General features: G+C 35.5%; 1 protein-coding gene across 3 annotated transcripts in view; it reads right to left on the minus strand.

Annotated features, from left to right (window-relative positions):
* LRPPRC (leucine rich pentatricopeptide repeat containing) overlaps positions 1-18,750 on the minus strand; it is a 101,498-nt gene that overhangs the window by 60,398 nt on the left and 22,350 nt on the right. For all 3 annotated transcript variants that reach the window (XM_055539957.1, XM_055539959.1, XM_055539958.1), the window contains 6 exons: positions 18,528-18,673; positions 18,170-18,275; positions 17,981-18,088; positions 10,550-10,668; positions 8,990-9,083; positions 5,762-5,828 (listed from right to left, as the gene is read on the minus strand). In XM_055539957.1, coding sequence (XP_055395932.1) covers positions 5,762-5,828; positions 8,990-9,083; positions 10,550-10,668; positions 17,981-18,088; positions 18,170-18,275; positions 18,528-18,673 — 640 coding nt within the window. The remainder of the gene's footprint in view (positions 1-5,761; positions 5,829-8,989; positions 9,084-10,549; positions 10,669-17,980; positions 18,089-18,169; positions 18,276-18,527; positions 18,674-18,750) is intronic.

Below are 18,750 nucleotides of genomic sequence, written 5' to 3' on the forward strand. Positions count from 1 at the left end.
CTCCAAATCTATTAGTGTCATAAAAAACAAAGGCTGAAGAACCGTTCCAGATTAGAGAAAAGTAAAGAGAAAAGATGACTAACATCTATTCCTTGACTGGATTCTGCATAGTGAGTGAAGTCGCTCAGTCGTATCCAACTCTTTGCAACCCCATGGACTGTAGCTTACCACGCGCCTCCGTCCATGGACTTTTCCAGGCAAGAGTACTGGAGTGGGTTGCCATTTCCTCCTCCAGGGGAATCATCCCAACCCAGGAATCGAACCCAGGTCTCCCGCATTGCAGGCAGATGCTTTACCATCTGAGCCATCAGGGGTTCTATATAGGAGGGAGGAAAATAAGGGCCCCTCCAAAAAAAGAGTGAAAATACTTGACAGAACTGGTACATGAGCTCTATTAGATAAAAATATTCCATCAACGGTAAATATCCTGAGTTTGTCAACTGTGATGTGGTTGTATAAGGGAATATCCTCGTTCTGTGGCATTGTGTGTATCTGTCATGTGCCTGCCTCTTTGTGACCCCATGAACTGTAGCCTGCCAGGCTCCTCTGTCCATGGGGTTCTCCAGGCAAGAATACTGGAGTGGGTTGCCATTTCCTTCTCCAGGGGATCGTCCCAACCTGGAGATCGAACCCATGTCTCTTCCATCTCCTGAACTGGCAGGTGGATTCTTTACCACTGAACCACCTGGTTGTGTAAGGGAATATCCTTGTTCTGTGGAATTATATACTGACATATTTAAAGATAAAGCATCATGACATATGCAACCTAAGCACAAACAGCTCCAAAAAATTAACATTTATGTGCGTGTGTGCGTGCGTGCGTGTGTGTAAATAAACAGAAAGTATAATGATAATTTCACAAAATGCTAAAAGTTAATAAATGGGGTATGTAAGAGATCTCTCTACTACGCTTATAATTTTCTATAAATCTGAAATTATCTCAGGAAAGCAAAAAAAACAGCTCACTCAAATTGTGACTGTTTAAAGGACAAACTATTTATAAAATTGGGTAACCAATGAATACTAGGTCTTAGACTATTTGTAAGCTTTGTAAACTTAATGTCTATAAGCTTTGTATATTTAATTCAAACACGGAATCTACTTTCAGAAGATTAGTTATGTGTTTTAATGATAATATTACAATGCAAATATAATCTATATAATTACTATAATTATGTATATACTTACATTGTAAAAATACCCACAAAACTTACAGACCTCTTAAAATCGGCACCCACAAAAATTCACAGGCCTCTTTAAACTTGAGATTCAGCAGTTTAGAGTGAACTGTTTTGGTACAGTGAGTTAATAAAGCACTTGTTTTTACTTTAAAAACATTCCAAAGGAACTACTGACACACGACAACTAGGATGGACCTGGGGGCATTACGCCACCTGGAAAAAGGCCAATCTCAATATATGATTTATGTAATTTTTTTTCCATTTATGTAACTTTTGCAAACTAAAATTATAAAAACTGAGAACAAATCAGTGGTTGTCACAGATTAAGGATGGTGAACAGAAGCTAAAGAGGCAGTGGCAGGGAGGTGGGGAATTTGTAGTGATGGCATAGTTCTGTATCTTCACTGCAGTAATGGCTATTCAAGTCTATGTATGCGATAAACTGTCAGAACTACACACATACATTGTACGAACGTAAAATTCCCAGTTTTGGTAATGCACTGTAGTTATGTAAGATGCAACCACTGGGGGAAAATGGGAGAGTGTATATAGGCCGTTTGTGTCTTATCCTTGCAATGTTCTGTGACTCTAAAATTATTTCAAAACAAAAAATAAAACTTGTTCCATGCCCTGCCAGAATCCTCTGCCTTATGATAAAATCATTCCTCCTACAAAAACACATTGAGAAAAAGTTTTTAAAAAGATGAACCTGTATTTGTAAGTGCAGAAAAATGTTTACAAAGCCCTGCTACATTGTACACATAATCTTTTTCATTATAGTTTATCACAGGACACTGAATATAGTTCCGTGTGCTTACAGTAGGACCTTACTGTTTATACAGTAGTTACAATCTGCTACTCCCAAACTCCTGATTTATTCCTCTCCCCCTTTTCCCCGTTGGTAAATCATAACACTCTTATGATAGATAGCGAAGAACTAAAGAGCCTCTTGATGAAAGTCAAAGAAGAGAGTGAAAAAATTTGCTTAAAGCTCAACATTCAGAAAACTAAGATCATGACATTTGGTCCCATCACTTCATGGCAAATAGATGGGGAAACAGTGCAAACAGTGGCAGACTTTATTTTGGGGGGCTCCAAAATCACTGCAGATGGTGGCTGCAGCCATGAAATTAAGACACTTGCTCCTTGGAAGGAAAGTTATGACCAACCTAGACAGCATATTAAAAAGCAGAGACATTACTTTGCCAACAAAGGTCCGTCTAGACAAGGCTATGGTTTTTCCAGTAATCATATACAGATGTGAGAGTTGGACTATAAGGAAAGCTGAGTGCTGAAGAATTGATACTTTTGAACAGTGGTGTTGGAAAAGACTCTTGAGAGTCCCTTGGATGGCAAGGAGATCAAACCAGTCCACCCTAAAGGAGATCAGTAGGAGATCAAACCAGTCCACCCTAAAGGAGATCAGTCCTGGGTATTCATTGGAAGGACTGATGATGAAGCTGAAACTCCAACACTTTTGCCACCTGATGTGAAGAGTTGACTCATTTGAAAAGACCTTGATGCTGGGAAAGATTGAGGGCAAGAGGAGAAGGGGACGACAGAGGTTGAGATGGCTGGATGGTATCACTGACTCAATGGACACGGGTTTGGGTGGACTCTGGGAGCTGGTGATGGACAGGGAGGCCTGGCGTGCTGCAGTTCATGGGGTCGCAAAGAGTCGGACACGACTCAGCGACTGAACTGAACTGAAGGGAAACATGGATGTGCATTTCCATATTGGAATGCAGTTTTTGCCAAATTCAGACTTAAATTGAAGAAAGTGGGGAAAACCACTAGACCATTCAGGTATGACCTAAATCAAATCCCTTATAGATTATACAGTGGAAGTGAGAAATAGATTTAAGGGACTAGATCTGATAGACAAGAGTGTCTAATGAACTATAGATGGAGGTTCATGACATTATACAGCAGACAGGGATCAAGACCATCCCAATGGAAAAGAAATGCAAAAAAGCAAAATGGCTGTCCAGGGAGGCCTTACAAATAGCTGTGAAAAGAAGAGAAGCAAAAGGCAAAGGAGAAAAGGAAAGATACAAGCATCTGACTGCCGAGTTCCAAAGCATAGCAAGAAGAGATAAGAAAGCCTTCCTCAGCAATCAATGCAAAGAAATAGAGGAAAACAACAGAATGGGAAAGACTAGGAATCTCTTCAAGAAAATCAGAGATACCAAGGGAACATTTCATGCAAAAATGGGCTTGATAAAGGACAGAAATGGTATGAACCTAACAGAAGCAGAAGAGGTGGCAAGAATACACAGAAGAACTGTACAAAAAAGAGCCTCATGACCCAGATAATCATGATGGTGCGATCACTGACCTAGAGCCAGACATCCTGGAATGTGAAATCAAGAGGGCCTTAGAAAGCATCACTACGAACAAAGCTAGTGGAGGTGATGGAATTCCAGTGGAGCTATTTCAAATCCTGAAAGATGATGTTTCCCACAGGACTAGGTAAAATGACTAGGATATCTCACTTAATGTTCTGTAATTTACTACATTTCTGTTAAATATGAATAATTATTTCTGGTAAAGTGTAACTCTTAAGTAACTTTAAGTGAGTCTCTTATGTGCTAATCCTTAAGGAGCTGCAGGGCTCTACTGGTGATATCTATCAGTTCTGTTTTCAGAACAGCCTTCAGTCAGTCAATTCTAAAGTTGCTGGATTCTTAGAACTCACACATGGACTGGAATAGTTCACATTTCCAATAATCTCAAAACACATGGGCTAGCAGATAAAGTATCAGGACCAGGGAGAGCTACCTTAATAGCAGGGCTCAACTAATTTAGTGGGAATAATACTAGACTAAAAGCTGCTCAAGTCCTACCTATGAAGCATAGAATCCAAGAGATGTGGGTTGGATCTCTGGGTTAGAAGATCCTCAGGAGGAAGAAACAGCAACCCACACCAGTATTTTTGCCTGGAAAATGTCATGAATAGAGCAGCCGAATGGGCTACAGTCCGTGGGGTCAAAAAGAGTATGACACTACAGAGCACACACACACAAACACACACAAAGCATAGAAGCATGCACTAAGAAAACTTGTTTCAAGTAATTTAATTCAAGAATATCTCAGAACAAAGCTCAGAAATATTTAGAGGAATAAAAAAAAAAAAAATTCCACATTCCCCACCATAAAATTCACAACTAGCATCCAGTCAGAAATTGTAAGCAAGCACAAATGTATGATGCATAGTAAGAACAAAACTTATTTAACAAAATTAGGAGGCAAGGACAGCAAAACATCTGTCATTAATATCTCCATACACAGAAGGAAGAAAGAAGCATGAGCATATTAAGGACACACAGCATATATTTTAAAAATAAAAAACCCCAAATGAAAAATATAATGTCTGAGATTCAAATACATTCTAGATGTATCTTTGCCTTAGCCAAAGCTCTGCACAGTACAAGTTATTCTACTTTCTTCAGAATAAAAGACAAGCTCCTTCATGTTTTTTAAAATATTTTAATCTGATCCTAATCAATGTCTCCAATCTCAACAATAAATACTTGCTGAATAAAAGGGAATGCTCAAAAACAGAGGCAGAAACACAGAATAAATAAGGCCTCAGTAATTGATTCAACAGTGTTGATTATGTGCCAGGTTAATATCTATGTGCTGAACATAGGGCAATAAACCAAACATGGAGCTTATGTCCTAATAATCAAAACAGCTGTCACAAAATCTTTTGTCACAAAATAAGAGCAAAAAATAAAAAATAAAAAAATATAGCATGTCCTTATTTAGAGGCTTTCATTTTTCCAAACTACAATGACTTTGGTTATCTAACTTCCCAGCCCACCACAAACCAGAAGCAACCTACATGTCCATCGACAGATGAATGGATAAAGATGTGGTACGCGTCTATACACACACATGCATACAATGAAATATTACTTAGCCACTAAACAGAATGAAACATTGCCATTTGCGGCAACATGGATGGACCTGGAGATTATACTAAGTGAAGTTAAGTCAGAGAGAGAAAAACAAGTATCATATGATCTTGTGAAATGTAAAAAAAAAAAAAAAAAAAAAAAAGATACAAATGAACTTATTTACAAAACAGAAACAGACTCACAGAGAATGAATGTATGGTTGGTTACCAGCAGGGGAGAGGGGAGGGAGAAATAGATTGGGAGTTTGAGAATGATATGTACAAACCGCTATATTTAAAATAAATAACCAACAAAGACCTAAAAGTCACCTTGTAATTAAATGTTCAAAGCATAAATCAAATATACATGCAAATTTGTCTATACCTCCTACTTGCCATTTTCAGAGTGCTTTCTTTTTTGAAACAAAACCTTTACCTGATCAGTATGCATTTCTAGGAAATGTCTGATATAAAAGGCAGTTTAAACTCAATTCAACTACTTAGTAAGAATAAAACAGATCCAAACAAGCAAACAAACAAAAAACAGATAAGGTTATTTCAAGTAACTAATATATTGCAAGATAAGAGTTATCTGTTTCTTTCCTCGAATAGCAGGTAAAAAAGACAGAGGAAATCAAGTCCATATTTAGACAAAGATCATATAAGATAATCATCTTACCTCCTAAAGCCTAGAATGAGGCTGCCTCTCAATGAAGCAAATGAGAAAGGTAATGTATTTGATTCCACTGCAAAAGAAAATTATCATAAAATTCCAAAACTTGCATTATCAACATATTTGGAAATACATTTATACCAATATCTTTCAGTTTTCATTTGGGAAGTATTATTTTAAAAATGGAAAAATTTTGATACAAAGTTAATTAGAAAATTACAATAATACATATTGGCAATATAAGCTATCTTTTTAAAATATTTTACTTCATTTACATAAATCAATACAACTAATGAATTTATAAATATTCTTCTGTATAACTACATTAACTAATCTAACAGCGTACTCAAAGTCAGCCTGGTACATACACCAAGGCTGTATGTTATCGGACAACATGGCACTATGAAGGGAGAGAGTGTAACTACCTTTTAAAAACAGAAGATGCAGCGGGGAGGGGAAGCTCTTTCCTGAGAGTTGTGTAGGATTATGTTGAACCATTCACATTTCTTCATTCTACTTTTCACTATGATCTATAATCTGCATTCATGCAAGAGTGACAACCTAAAGTCATAATAATCTCTTGATCTCTGTTAAATAACCGATTTATATTGATCTTTCACTTTTCTGATGATTTTATTTCCTCTACTATTCATTTTGGCATTTAACAGGCATGTTTCAGTGAAACCTTGCATGTTTCAATGCTGACAGTCTAAGCCTAATTTGCCTTAGTTTAAGAATCAGGGTTTAATGCGTAAGACCTGACGCCCCACATAACCCTTGTCATAACAAGCATGGGACAGAATCATGGCGAGCATCTCCTGAAGTTATTTTATATAAAATAAATATATAAAATGGTGCCATGTTATAAGTACTTGTTTTCATCCTTTCAGTACATATGTAAAGTGGCTACAAAAGATTCAAGAGGGACAGAATTATAACAGGTAGAAACCCACTGTGGAGGCAAATTCTGAAGACAGAATTAATAGTTTAGATACCTGGTTAAGATTTTTTAAAAATTCATGGGGAAAGTCACCATAAGTTTTAATATTATTTGTTCATCTCTCTAAATATGAAAAAAAAGTTAACCTATACACATAAGGAGAATTACTTGAGACCAACTGTCAGATCCCTTGAACACGAAGCCCAAGTTTCTCAGTGGTTTCGTGTGACATTAACTCTAAAACCTGTCTCTGAAATGACCTGAATTTAGTTGCTCCAGAAATTTGAAAGTGGATGCACCACATGCTTTTGGGTAACCTTGAATTTCGCTTGATCACGTTAATTTCCATGCCTACAAATTCAAATGGAGAAATGGTTCTCACTATTCCACAAACTTGATCAAGATTAGCTATTTCATAAATCAGGGGGTTGGAATATACAGCATGGTGACTACAGTTGGTAATACCGTATTTCGTATGTGAAAGGTGCTAAGAGAAGCTCTTCAGTCTTCATCATAAGAAAAAAAAATTTCATAACCATGTATGGGGATGGATGTTAACTAGACTCATTCTGGTGATCACTTTCCAATACATACAAATATTGAATTACTATATTATATGCCTGAAACTAATATTTTATGTCAATTACACCTCAATTAATAAAAAAAAGACAATCCATTTACTTTTCGCTACTACTTGCCATTCCTTATAGTAACCAAAAGTGCCTCTCTACAAGCAGCCTACAGCAAATACCAGCAATTACAGAACTAACTGCTCTTCAAAGACCTGTAATTCAAGGGAAAGGGAGGACACTGATGGGAGTGAGCTGAAATCCTCTGTAGTCTTTAAGTTCATGGCAATTTTCTTTTTCACATTTAATAAACAACCTCTTGAAAACTTATTTCTAAACTATTCAAATTAGTATTTTACAGAATATTATCAAGCTTTTATTAATTAAAAAGGTCACCAGAAACATTTCAGCCAGCTGGAAGACTGCTGACAGAAAGCATCTAGTTTCCGTAGCAACAAACAAGTCTGAAAAAAATCAAGAGGTTGACAATGAAGTGGAATGGATGGTATGATAAAGGGAAAGGCGTCTCTTGTATTCACCTTATGTGCCCAGATTCCTGTTAATGATTCCCTGTTTTCAACTTGTCAGTATGAAAAATCTATATATTATACAGAGTGGAAGGCAAAATCAATACACTCGGATAACAGCCTGCATTAATACCCAACCTTACACTCAAATAACTACACCTCTAACAATCACCATTTTTCATACTGACATTTCACCTTTCCCTTTACAATAATACAATAAAATAAAATAAATCCAATTTGGGCATATTTTGAATTAGAGGCTCTTTTTTAAATAATGTAGACACAGGTAATATGTACCAACAATCTGGTTTTCACAAAGCTTCCATTTATACAGTTTGAATACATGTTAATCAAAGCTTAGCTTTTAACATTTTAGAGGGCTGGATATTGATGTTTGCATGTTTGTTTTTAAATGGTGTCTCTTCACAAGACCTGAAACTCTGTCAAGTTAATGCCATAGATAATGTTAAAATTTTTTAATTAAAAAATGTCTAATTTATTAAAATTAAAATGTCTGATAGTAAAAAAAAATAATAATAATAAGGTTAAAGTTAGATGATCTTGGTCTGACTCAGTCACCAACTTTGGCCAAACCATTTAACCTCTCTAAGCCTCTCTTCATCTGCCACTGGATGAATTTTATTAATATGAGATAAACACTGTAAAGCACCCTACCATTTATAAGTGTTTAGTAAACATTTGCTGTGTTTCATTAATGAGGCCTGGGGAGCTGGCTTCACGTAACTGAGGGCCATAATAAGCATTAGTTTAGAAAACACTTTCAAAAACCACATCTCAGAGGATTTTCACAACTCCCACAAGGTAGAGAGACAGGCAATACAATCCCATTTCATGAAATTGAAACAAAAGAATGGTAGAGAGATTTGTTTCTGATCCCATAATCAGCAGTTCATTATAAATAAGATCCAAGCCTTTCAGGTCCCCATTCCAACCTAACACCATGTTACTTCCAAGGTTCTTTAAATTTTAAAACTACTTCCCAATTATTTATAAATTTCAATTCATAAACCGTCTTATCAGGATAATTTTTAAAAAAACTTATAAGAACTTCCTCCCTTTCATGGAAATTACTTTGAACTACCCAAGGCAGGGAGTGAGGGCATGGACTACCCTGTATGTTCTCAAAAGTCACGGAAATTAACACCCGCCAAGTTTACTACTTATGTTGCATACTTACGAAATGATAAAATATAATCTAAGTTTCCATTTACTGCTTTACTTCTCAATTCAGCTTGAGAAAACACATTATCATCATGTGGACATCCATTTTCCTAGGGATAAAGCATATTTCAATGATAATATACCTCAGCTAAAAATATTGAAATTTCCTGTTTTCCCATTTCTTTATATCAGAAACTCTAATGATCTTTTATTTTAAAAGATCATTTTCTAAAATACAAATAAACTGAAAAACCAAACTTTAGCAAAAGCTATGAGATGGAGTTTCAACATCCTAAATTAAATGTTTATCTTTAAATTTATATAATCTGTTACTATTAGAGTGCCTTCCTTCTAGGGAGTTTACTACTGAAGACATTAGAACTACTCTCTCATTTACAACAATGTACTAATCCAAAACAAAGAATGTATTGATCCAAGATGATATTTTAAGGCATATAATGAGGTACAGGTCAAATTTATTTTTATTTAACTCCAAATGGGTAATTACTTGTCTCAATATCATATTTAATAATTTAAGTAAATGAGCTGAAATTCAGCTGAACATATTTACTGAACCACTTTATAATAACAGCACCATATTAAAAATCAACTAACCAATAATAAGAAATAAAGATAAATTATGGTACATCTATACAATAAGACATTCAATCATAAAAACTAATTTGTGGAATTAGATACTATAATGTAAAGGTGCCAAGTGAGAAGAGTAGGTTTTGGGGAAATATGTGGGGAAACTACCTTTTTAAGTGCATTTTTTAACAGTTAAATATGGATAGCACAGTCTCAAAATACACTGTTAAGGATTCAGGGAAGAAAGCTAAAAACACTCAAGACATAAACTATCTTTAAGAGGACTGTAATTATGAAATGATTTAAAAGAAAAGACACGCTAACAATATAGAAAAATAAAGGCATTATGTGAATAACCACCTAAGCAACAGGTCTTCTGAGCAAAATATTACTTCTTGAAGTATGTGTACTCTACAGGGTTGTTCCTAATTGCCTTGTTCCTAAGTGCTTTATTCTGAAAATCAAAGTGCAACCATTTGCCGAGCCAGTGCACTATCCAAGTCGATTCTTCACAGGCCCTTTTATAAATGTCTTGCTTATTCTGGTGGGGACAGGAAGTATCTGGTAGGAAAATAAAGCTTTGGGGTCAAACAAAAAATCATTCAAAAAAAAAACTGGAATAGTAAATTTATTAAGAGTTTATTATGAAAATTCATAGAGAAGTAAAAGTACTACTCAAAACATAGGTACAGTTACATTGTAGAGTGGGGTTAGAGTGAAATTGTTTTATTTAAATTTTGTATGATATTGGCACGTTCTCTCTTCAACACAAGACAAATGTTACTTTCCCTTTTAAAGTTTTTTTAAAGTTTAACAACTTTACAGGTGTTACACTCACCAATATTTTTTACAAAGCTTTAGAAAGTTATATACCAACATAACCATTTTAGTACTCAGCTCAGTGACTTTTTCCTTGGTTACCACAAAACACTAGGGAGGGAAGATGCTCTCTTCAATTATGAAATTAAAGCCACACTGTGCTCACCTGCAAAACAGCACGAACTGACTTGATACTATCAAAGCACGGAAACACATAATTAACGTATGTCTCCTGATCAGGAGTTACTCCTATTTCATGCATTCCTTTGAGGACTTCCACTATACCTGTAAGATCAAATTAAAGAACACAGAGATGAAGAACTTAGAATACATTAACAAAAGATCAAAAGTTCAGTTCATCTATTTGAATTGTAACGTAGGAAAAGTACTCAGCATTTTGTTTGTCTGAAAGAGAAAGAACAAAACTGGGTGATAAGATGCTAAATGAAAAAAATTAAACTGCTCCTTCCTTCATCTCTCCCTATTAATTCAGAAGTAAACAGTAAGGAAATACTCCAGAATTTATAAGAAAAATGAAAACAATTAAGCCAGATGCTTAATAATTTCCAGTATCCCAACTGAACAGAGATCATAAAACATCACTGCTATCACACAGCATTGATGGATCTACAAAATAAAACTTGACATGAATAAATATCAGAGACAAGGGATTAGAGGAGTGGGGTGAGAAGAGATCTGTTCAAGACAAAAGTTTTTAAGTTAAGCACTTATGTAAAGAATTCCTTGTGAATTCTTATTAATAACTACCCTGGGAATTCTTATTTAATAACACAAGAAAGAATAATTGACTCTAATGAGCTAGTCTCATTGTATTTTACACTGTAAAAGTCTAGTAAATTGTCCATTCTTTCATTTCCCTCATTCATAAAAACATCTTTTATTAACTTCTCAAAAGGACAGTTCATGTTTTCCAAAGCTATGGTTAGCTTCAAAAAGTACAAACAGATTTCTTTAAATTAGACAATTCTAGAATATTGTCAAACTGCTCAGGTGCTACCTACTTTGACAGAAGCAATAGTTTAAGAAAGACCTCATTTGTTTTTCTCTTTAGAATTTACTTCTTTAGCTTCATTACTTTCACATTGTTAAAACTTCTCCTAAAAAAAATCCCTGTTTTTGATTTATGGTATTATCTACATAAAAACTGTATCTCTTTAAGTTTCTTATGTAATAAATTCTAGTACCAAAACTTGACTATAAATTCTCACTGAATACAGAATTGCATATAGAGACAAGTCTGACTACATTATGAATATTGCACATTTTTTAGATAAAATTCAGATTATGGTTCAAAACCTTTTAAACAGTTCATTATATTTAAAATTACCCAGTATTTTCAAAACCTTAATTAGATGTATTTTTCAAGATGTAAAAACAACACAGAAAAAAAACCCCAAAAGACAAAGCATGTGCTTACGTATAGATTAAAGAGAACATGCATGTCAAGTTGGTCCATACAGCACACACAAGCCTAAACAATAATTGCAAGAAAAATCTGAAGCTATTCCTCCAACAACTCCTGGGAATTAGTACTAACAGCCTTTATATCTATCATAAAAATGGCAAGTCACACTGGGCTCTTCTTCATACGCAAAAATTACTAAGCACCTGGCACAGTACATAGCTGCTTTACAATTACCAGTAATAGACCTGTGCTAATCTAATGTCCTCGAAGTATCTTCTGGCCAGTAATGACTGCTTTCATGACCACGGTTTAAAGTAAATTTCTAAATTTCAGGTACGACATTACAGTGAAGTGACAAAACAAAAGCAAGGTTTGCAGTTTAAAGAGACTTAGCTTTCAACTCTGGTTCTGGCACTTAATGGCAGAGTGAGTGTGAGTAACTCCACTTTCAGTTCAGTTCAGTTGCTCAGTCGTGTCTGACTCTTTGCAACCCCATGAATCACAGCACTCCAGGCCTCCCTGTCCATCACCAACTCCCAGAGTTCACCCAAACTCATGTCCACTAAGTTGGTGATGCCATCCAGCCACCTCATCTCTGTGGTCCACTTCTCCTGACCCCAATCCCTCCCAGCATCAGAGTCTTTTCCAGTGAGTCAACTCTTCGCATGAGGTGGCCAAAGTAGTGGAGTTTCAGCTTCAGCATCAGTCCTTCCAATGAACACCTAGGACTGATCTCCTTTAGGATGGACTGGTTGGATCTCCTTGCAGTCCAAGGCACTCTCAAGAGTCTTCTCCAACACCACAGTTCAAAAGCATCAATTCTTTAGAGCTTAGCTTTCTTCACAGTCCAACTCTCACATCCATACATGACCACTGGAAAAACCATAGCCTTGACTAGATGGACCTTTGTTGGCAAAGTAATGCCTCTGCTTTTGAATATGCTGTCTACGTTGGTCATAACTTTCCTTCCAAGGAGTAAGCGTCTTTTAATTTCATGGCTGCAATCACCATCTGCAGTGATTTTGGAACCCAAAAAATAAAGTCTGCCACTGTTTCCACTGTTTTCCCATCGATTTCCGAAGAAGTGATGGGACCAGATGCCATGATCTTGGTTTTCTATTTCTGCTTTATTGACTATGCCAAAGCCTTTGACTGTGTGGATCACAATAAACTGTGGAAAATTCTGAAAGAGATGGGAATACCAGACCACATGACCTGCCTCTTAAGAAATCTGTATGCAGGTCAGGAAGCAACAGTTAGAACTGGACATGGAACAACAGACTGGTTCCAAATAGGAAAAAGAGTACGTCAAGGCTGTATATTGTCACCCTGCTTATTTAACTTCTATGCAGAGTACATCATGAGAAATGCTGGGCTGGAAGAAGCACAAGCTGGAATCAAGAGTGCTGGGAGAAATATCAATAACCTCAGATATGCAGATGATACCATCCTTATGGCAGAAAGTGAAGAGGAACTAAAAACCCTCTTGATGAAAGTCAAAGAGGAGAGTGAGAAAGTTGGCTTAAAGCTCAACATTCAGAGAAACTCCACTTTACTGGGCCATAATTTCTTAGCTTACACACTAGAAATGGCAATATACCCAAACCTTCTAGACATTTTAACACATAACAACAATTTAACATGTAACATTTGACTTGATCCTTCTACCCACCATCCATGTAATAAGGCAATACATCAAGGCACTCAATAAACAGAACAATTTTCTGACCTGTAAGAGTCCATGCCTATTAAATGGATGGAAGGAAAGTATCAAAACTGCAAATATTACCCACAGGTATGGAACAAATTCCTGTGGTCTAGGCCTACAGGAAGATGGAGGACATCTGAAAAAAACATACTGAACAAAAAGAATCCCAGTATTGCAACTCAGTTTAAACTGATCAGTATATAAAGTTCTATATTAAGAAGGCTTTCATCTCAGCCTACTCAGGGGAAGAGTATAGATTTCTCTACTTAAATAAAGTTGGAAATGCCTCCAGGAGTCCAATAATCTTTATTTTAACAAAAGTTAAGTAAGCATTTTCTTCAATGTCAAAGACATGTCCTAAAATAGAAACACTGTTTACTAACTGCAGGCAGGTGCTTGAAACACTACAAAAAAAGAAAAACCTACACTTTCCCCTCCAATCAGAAGGACCTAAGATCAAGTCCTTTTGGACTCAGGAATGATGATAAAGCTCCATATTTACTTCTCAGGGTGCTCACTAAAACTAAAATCTGTGTGAAACCCTAAAAATACTAAACAAATGTTAATAGTAACAACTAAAATTTTTTCGCTGTCTTAAAATACTCTAAAATAGCATAAAATAATTGTTTCATTTTCTTGCAAACAGGTCAACAAACTGACTACAGACCGAAGATTCCTATACAAACACTTCTCATCATCAATGCCTCAAATATATTTTAATCTCTTAATTCTTCAATCTTCTAATAATGCTCTTCAGGTCAGGAAGAGTGCATTCTGCCTGTTGAGATGACCTGCATTGGTAGCATTTTTAACTTATGTATCTTTCCAACTGAAACTAAGGCAGTTTTATGAAAACCTGGATTCCCATCATTGCTCAGATGAGTTCAGTCAAGGATATTCACTTCAGTCACTATAGTCGGACAGGAAGATGCAAACACTTCTCAGTAAGAAAGAAAGGTGACTGATCTGACATACCTACATGTATCTTCCTCAAAAATACAATCCACATTTTAAAAAAATATTCATGTATTAACTTAGATAAACAAGGATCCCAAACCTCTGTGAACTTAGAAAATCTAAACCATCTAGTAAACAACATTTCAAATGTAAGCACAATAAAGTTTATGAATCGAAAGGACAGTCTCCATTCAAAAGTTTTAAAGGAATTAAAGTACTTCAAACTACTGGGAAAGATACATGGGTTTTCTGAACAAATCCCACTGACTAGGGTTGTTTATGCCACATGATTTTAGACTCTACCCAGAGAACTCACTTTACAAGGAGGGAATTTCTTATTTTTTAAAAAGTATCCCCTAAAATAAGGATTCTTTTTTATTCTACTTGTTTGACTTAGTATGAACAGAATGCCAGATTTCTAATTTATATCCACTGAAAACTTTGATACAGTTCCATGTATTTTGACATCAAGTATTACTGCTCAAAGTCTAGAAAATTTATTACCTTAGTGATCTTTAAAAACAAAAAAACTGAACGAGGCCTGAAGCTTCTAATCCAATTCTTAGAATATAGAGAAAATACTATGTTTTTAAAAAAAGAAAAAAAAAAAACAGGAAATTAATGTGTGATATAGTATTGTTAACTAAAGTACAGATTTTGCTCAAATTAAAAAAAAAAACTTATTGTAAGCCATTTGGGGGAAAAAAGTAAACTGCTTCCAATGAAACCAGACATAGATGCATCTCCATTTGTTTGTTTAGATTTTCAACAGAAAGCATTTTACTAAGAAAAATAAAAAGTACCTCCTACTCAACCATTTTACTCAACTGGTATTTAGGCTTTCATACCAGCCTTTCCTTTCATATTTTACCTTTTATATTCTTATTTTCAGGTTTCTAAAAATATACCAAGGCATGTAGATCCTTAATCATCCTGCATTATTTCCTCTCACTTGGGCCAGTCCACTAAAATTCTAAGAGAGGATTTTTCTATTTGCACCACAGAGAAACGCCAGCAAGATAAGCCATGAGGAAGTCGCTATAAGAATCTTTTTTAGAGCTTGGTGATGGCCAAATTTGCAGCCAGAAAAATTCTATTCAATAAACGTGTGATCATGCTACAGTTGAAAACTTAGTTCAGTCTTATCTGAGCTCTGAATACCTTTCTTTGATTTCCTAGTTTTATTTTTTCCTTATGAAAAATACTCCTCTACATCCTCCATCTCTGTAGCCATTACTTTCTTCTATTTATTTCTACCAGTTCACATATGACATTCCCCAAAAGATAAAGTCACTGCACTATTAAGAATGTTACTTCTTTATCTTACAGGGTGCTGGAGAATTGATGCTTTTCAACTGTGGTGCTGGAGAAGACTCTTGAGAGTCCCTTGGACTGCAAGGAGATCAAACTAGTCAATCCTAAAAGAAATCAGTCCTGAATATTCATTGGAGGAACTAAAGCTCCAATACTTTGGCCAACTGATGCAAAGAACTGACTCTCAAGACCCTGATGTTGGGAAAGATTGAGGGCAGGAGGAGAAGGGGACAACGGAGGTTGAGACGGTTGGACGGCATCACCGACTTGATGGACGTGAGTCTGAGCAAGATCCGGGAGTTGGTGATGGACTGGGAAGCCTGGCGTGCTGTGGTCCATGGGGTCGCAAAGAGTTGGACCCGACTGAGAGACTGAATTGAACGAAACTATATAAAATATATACAGTCATTGACCTGTTACATGAAGAAAAGTCTGCAGAACACATACTTTATTTTCAGGACTACTTGCAAGGGAGAAATGAGTTTTTAAAAACTGTAAACCAGCTGACAATCTCTTGTACTCTCAGGCTAACTTCCTCAGTTTTCCTATTTTTCCAGTTAAAAATCTTCATTGACTAAAATAACTTGGTACCACTTTTTAAAAATGTCCTTAATTCAAAAATCAATACCTAATTTTTAACCAACAGCTAAGAATTTTTAGAAAACAAATACAGTGTATTTACCAATGTCTAAATATGGAGTTGTTAAGGTATTAACAATGAGTATTTAAAACAGGAGGACAGAAACTGTGTTCTAATCCAAGCACCACTGACAACTACATGTAGAACCTAAGACCATTCACTGACTCTCTGGGCTCTCAGTTCCTTCATTAATATAATGGGAGCTTTCAAAAAGGTACCTTTGATCCTAAGAGTCTAAGAAAAGAGGGTCGGGAGATAAGAGTCCACTTTTCTACTAGCCTGAGATACAACTATGGACAGAAATTACCTAAATTCTTCTTTCATGTTTACTAAGTAGTAAAATGAAGTAAACAATTCAAGTCTACATACTGTGATAAGTTGAGGGAAAAAAATTGACCTGATGAACAAACAAAGGTTTCAACGGGAGTACTCAAAGTATTTTCATTATCTGTGTACAGTGGGCAATACTAATATGCCCAAGGATTTTCATGGAATGATGTAGATTTCCTGTGGTTCAAAAATACTAGGTTAAAGGTTACCTCTTGAAGCTTTCAGAACTGGAGGATACGCAAAGAGTTAATCAACTAACATACTGTTTTCCCCAAGATTTTTCTAAAAAGGATTTAGATACTTTTAGAGCCAGAAACAATTAGGGAAGACTTGTTTCACTATTTCCTTTAAACCAGAAGACAGCTATATACTTAAAACAAAATTGCAATATCAAAGTCTGCTAAAAGCACTTTTTTGTTGTTTGCGCACTTTGTTTGTCACCCAATGTCATACTAACAACCCTGCATCTCATTCTAAAGCACATTATACAGCAAGATAAAATGAAAAAGACCATTTTTTGTTTCCCCAAGGGGGAAGTACTTCTGTTAAAAGCATCTTTTTATGAGACTACTCTTTCTGAATTACCAATAATGCAAACCAAGGAATTAGATACTGTGCTCTAAAATTTAATATTTGTTCAATTCTTATTCATATCCTATAGACATCCCATGTGTACAGGGAAAAGTATGCTAAATGCTTAAACGTACTTAAGAACCTGAAAGATTGAACATTTCTGTCCTTCAATCAGTAGGCTGTCAGGCCATGAGCACTTATTTTGCAATAAAAGTTCTCTTGCCTTTCCTATTATTGTAACAGCTCAGTAAAGGAAAAATAGACTGGTCCAGGAAGAAAATGGTCTGGTTGTACAGTATATAACTTTCACTTTAATAAGGCTAGATAAACTAATTTCAAACACTATATGTATGTAAAACCAAGAACTAAAGCGTTTTTTGAAGAACTTAAAAATGATGAGCTATTTAAAGCCACAATCACAAGTTTGAATACCAAGATTAGAGATGAAATAAGAAATGAAATTAAGATGAAAGAAATCCATTATGTTTGTCTTTTAAGCTTTTACCTAATACTTTACCATGACTTAAACCAATTCTATTTCCTCATAAGGTTTAATAAGTATGTTTCCTCAAATAATTCAATTAAATGTGTACAGAAACTGTTATACTGGATATCTGAACCACTATATCTGTAAAAGGTGAAACCAAACCTTGAACATTTTTCTCCTTCTGATATCCAACTAGCAACGGCCAAAAATAATGAGTTCTAATAGGAAAACCTTCGTCCTTCAAAGCCTTCATCAGCACTTTTGCCAAATCTGAAAAAGATACCATAAAATATATCAAAGCTACCTCAGCAAAACTTGCTTATGTGAGTTCTAATTTTGAGAATATAGTACCGAATTTTTGAGCCACTAAAGCACACTGGAGCGTGAACTGCAAAGGCAACGTGTGCAGCTGGGCTTCCTTCAGCTTCTTACAGTAGTCTCTAAGCTGCTCTGGAGGCTGGAAAAGAAAGGCACTACGCGTCAGTTCAATCTGCAAATACCCTACCATTTGACCTTCTGCTTTTGAGAAAAAAGAAAAGTGAACCCCTCATCCTCTTTCTGCCCAAAACTCTTCCAACACAAAAACAAAGCTTTCTTACTATTTATATTAATAGTTGATCTAGTTTCATAATATGTTCTTCTATTTTAAACAATCTTATTTCACTGCCGATTACACTGTCTACAAAGTAAAAATGGACTATTTGAATACCGTATTCATAGTCACACAGTGTCGTAAAAAGAAACTGCCAAAGTCATTCAGACTGCTTTCCCTTGATATAGGACATGCTAATAAAATCTGCAATGCCGTATCTTCCAATTTTTCAGTGACTAAAAGCAAAATGAGGTTCATTGTATCTGGAAAAAAACAAAGACATCTTTTGTTACCAATTTAAACAAAATCTGTTACTGATTTCCCATTCATATCAACATCA

Source organism: Bubalus kerabau, chromosome 11 (assembly GCF_029407905.1).
Source record: "Bubalus kerabau isolate K-KA32 ecotype Philippines breed swamp buffalo chromosome 11, PCC_UOA_SB_1v2, whole genome shotgun sequence".
NCBI classification, from domain to species: domain Eukaryota; kingdom Metazoa; phylum Chordata; class Mammalia; order Artiodactyla; family Bovidae; genus Bubalus; species Bubalus kerabau.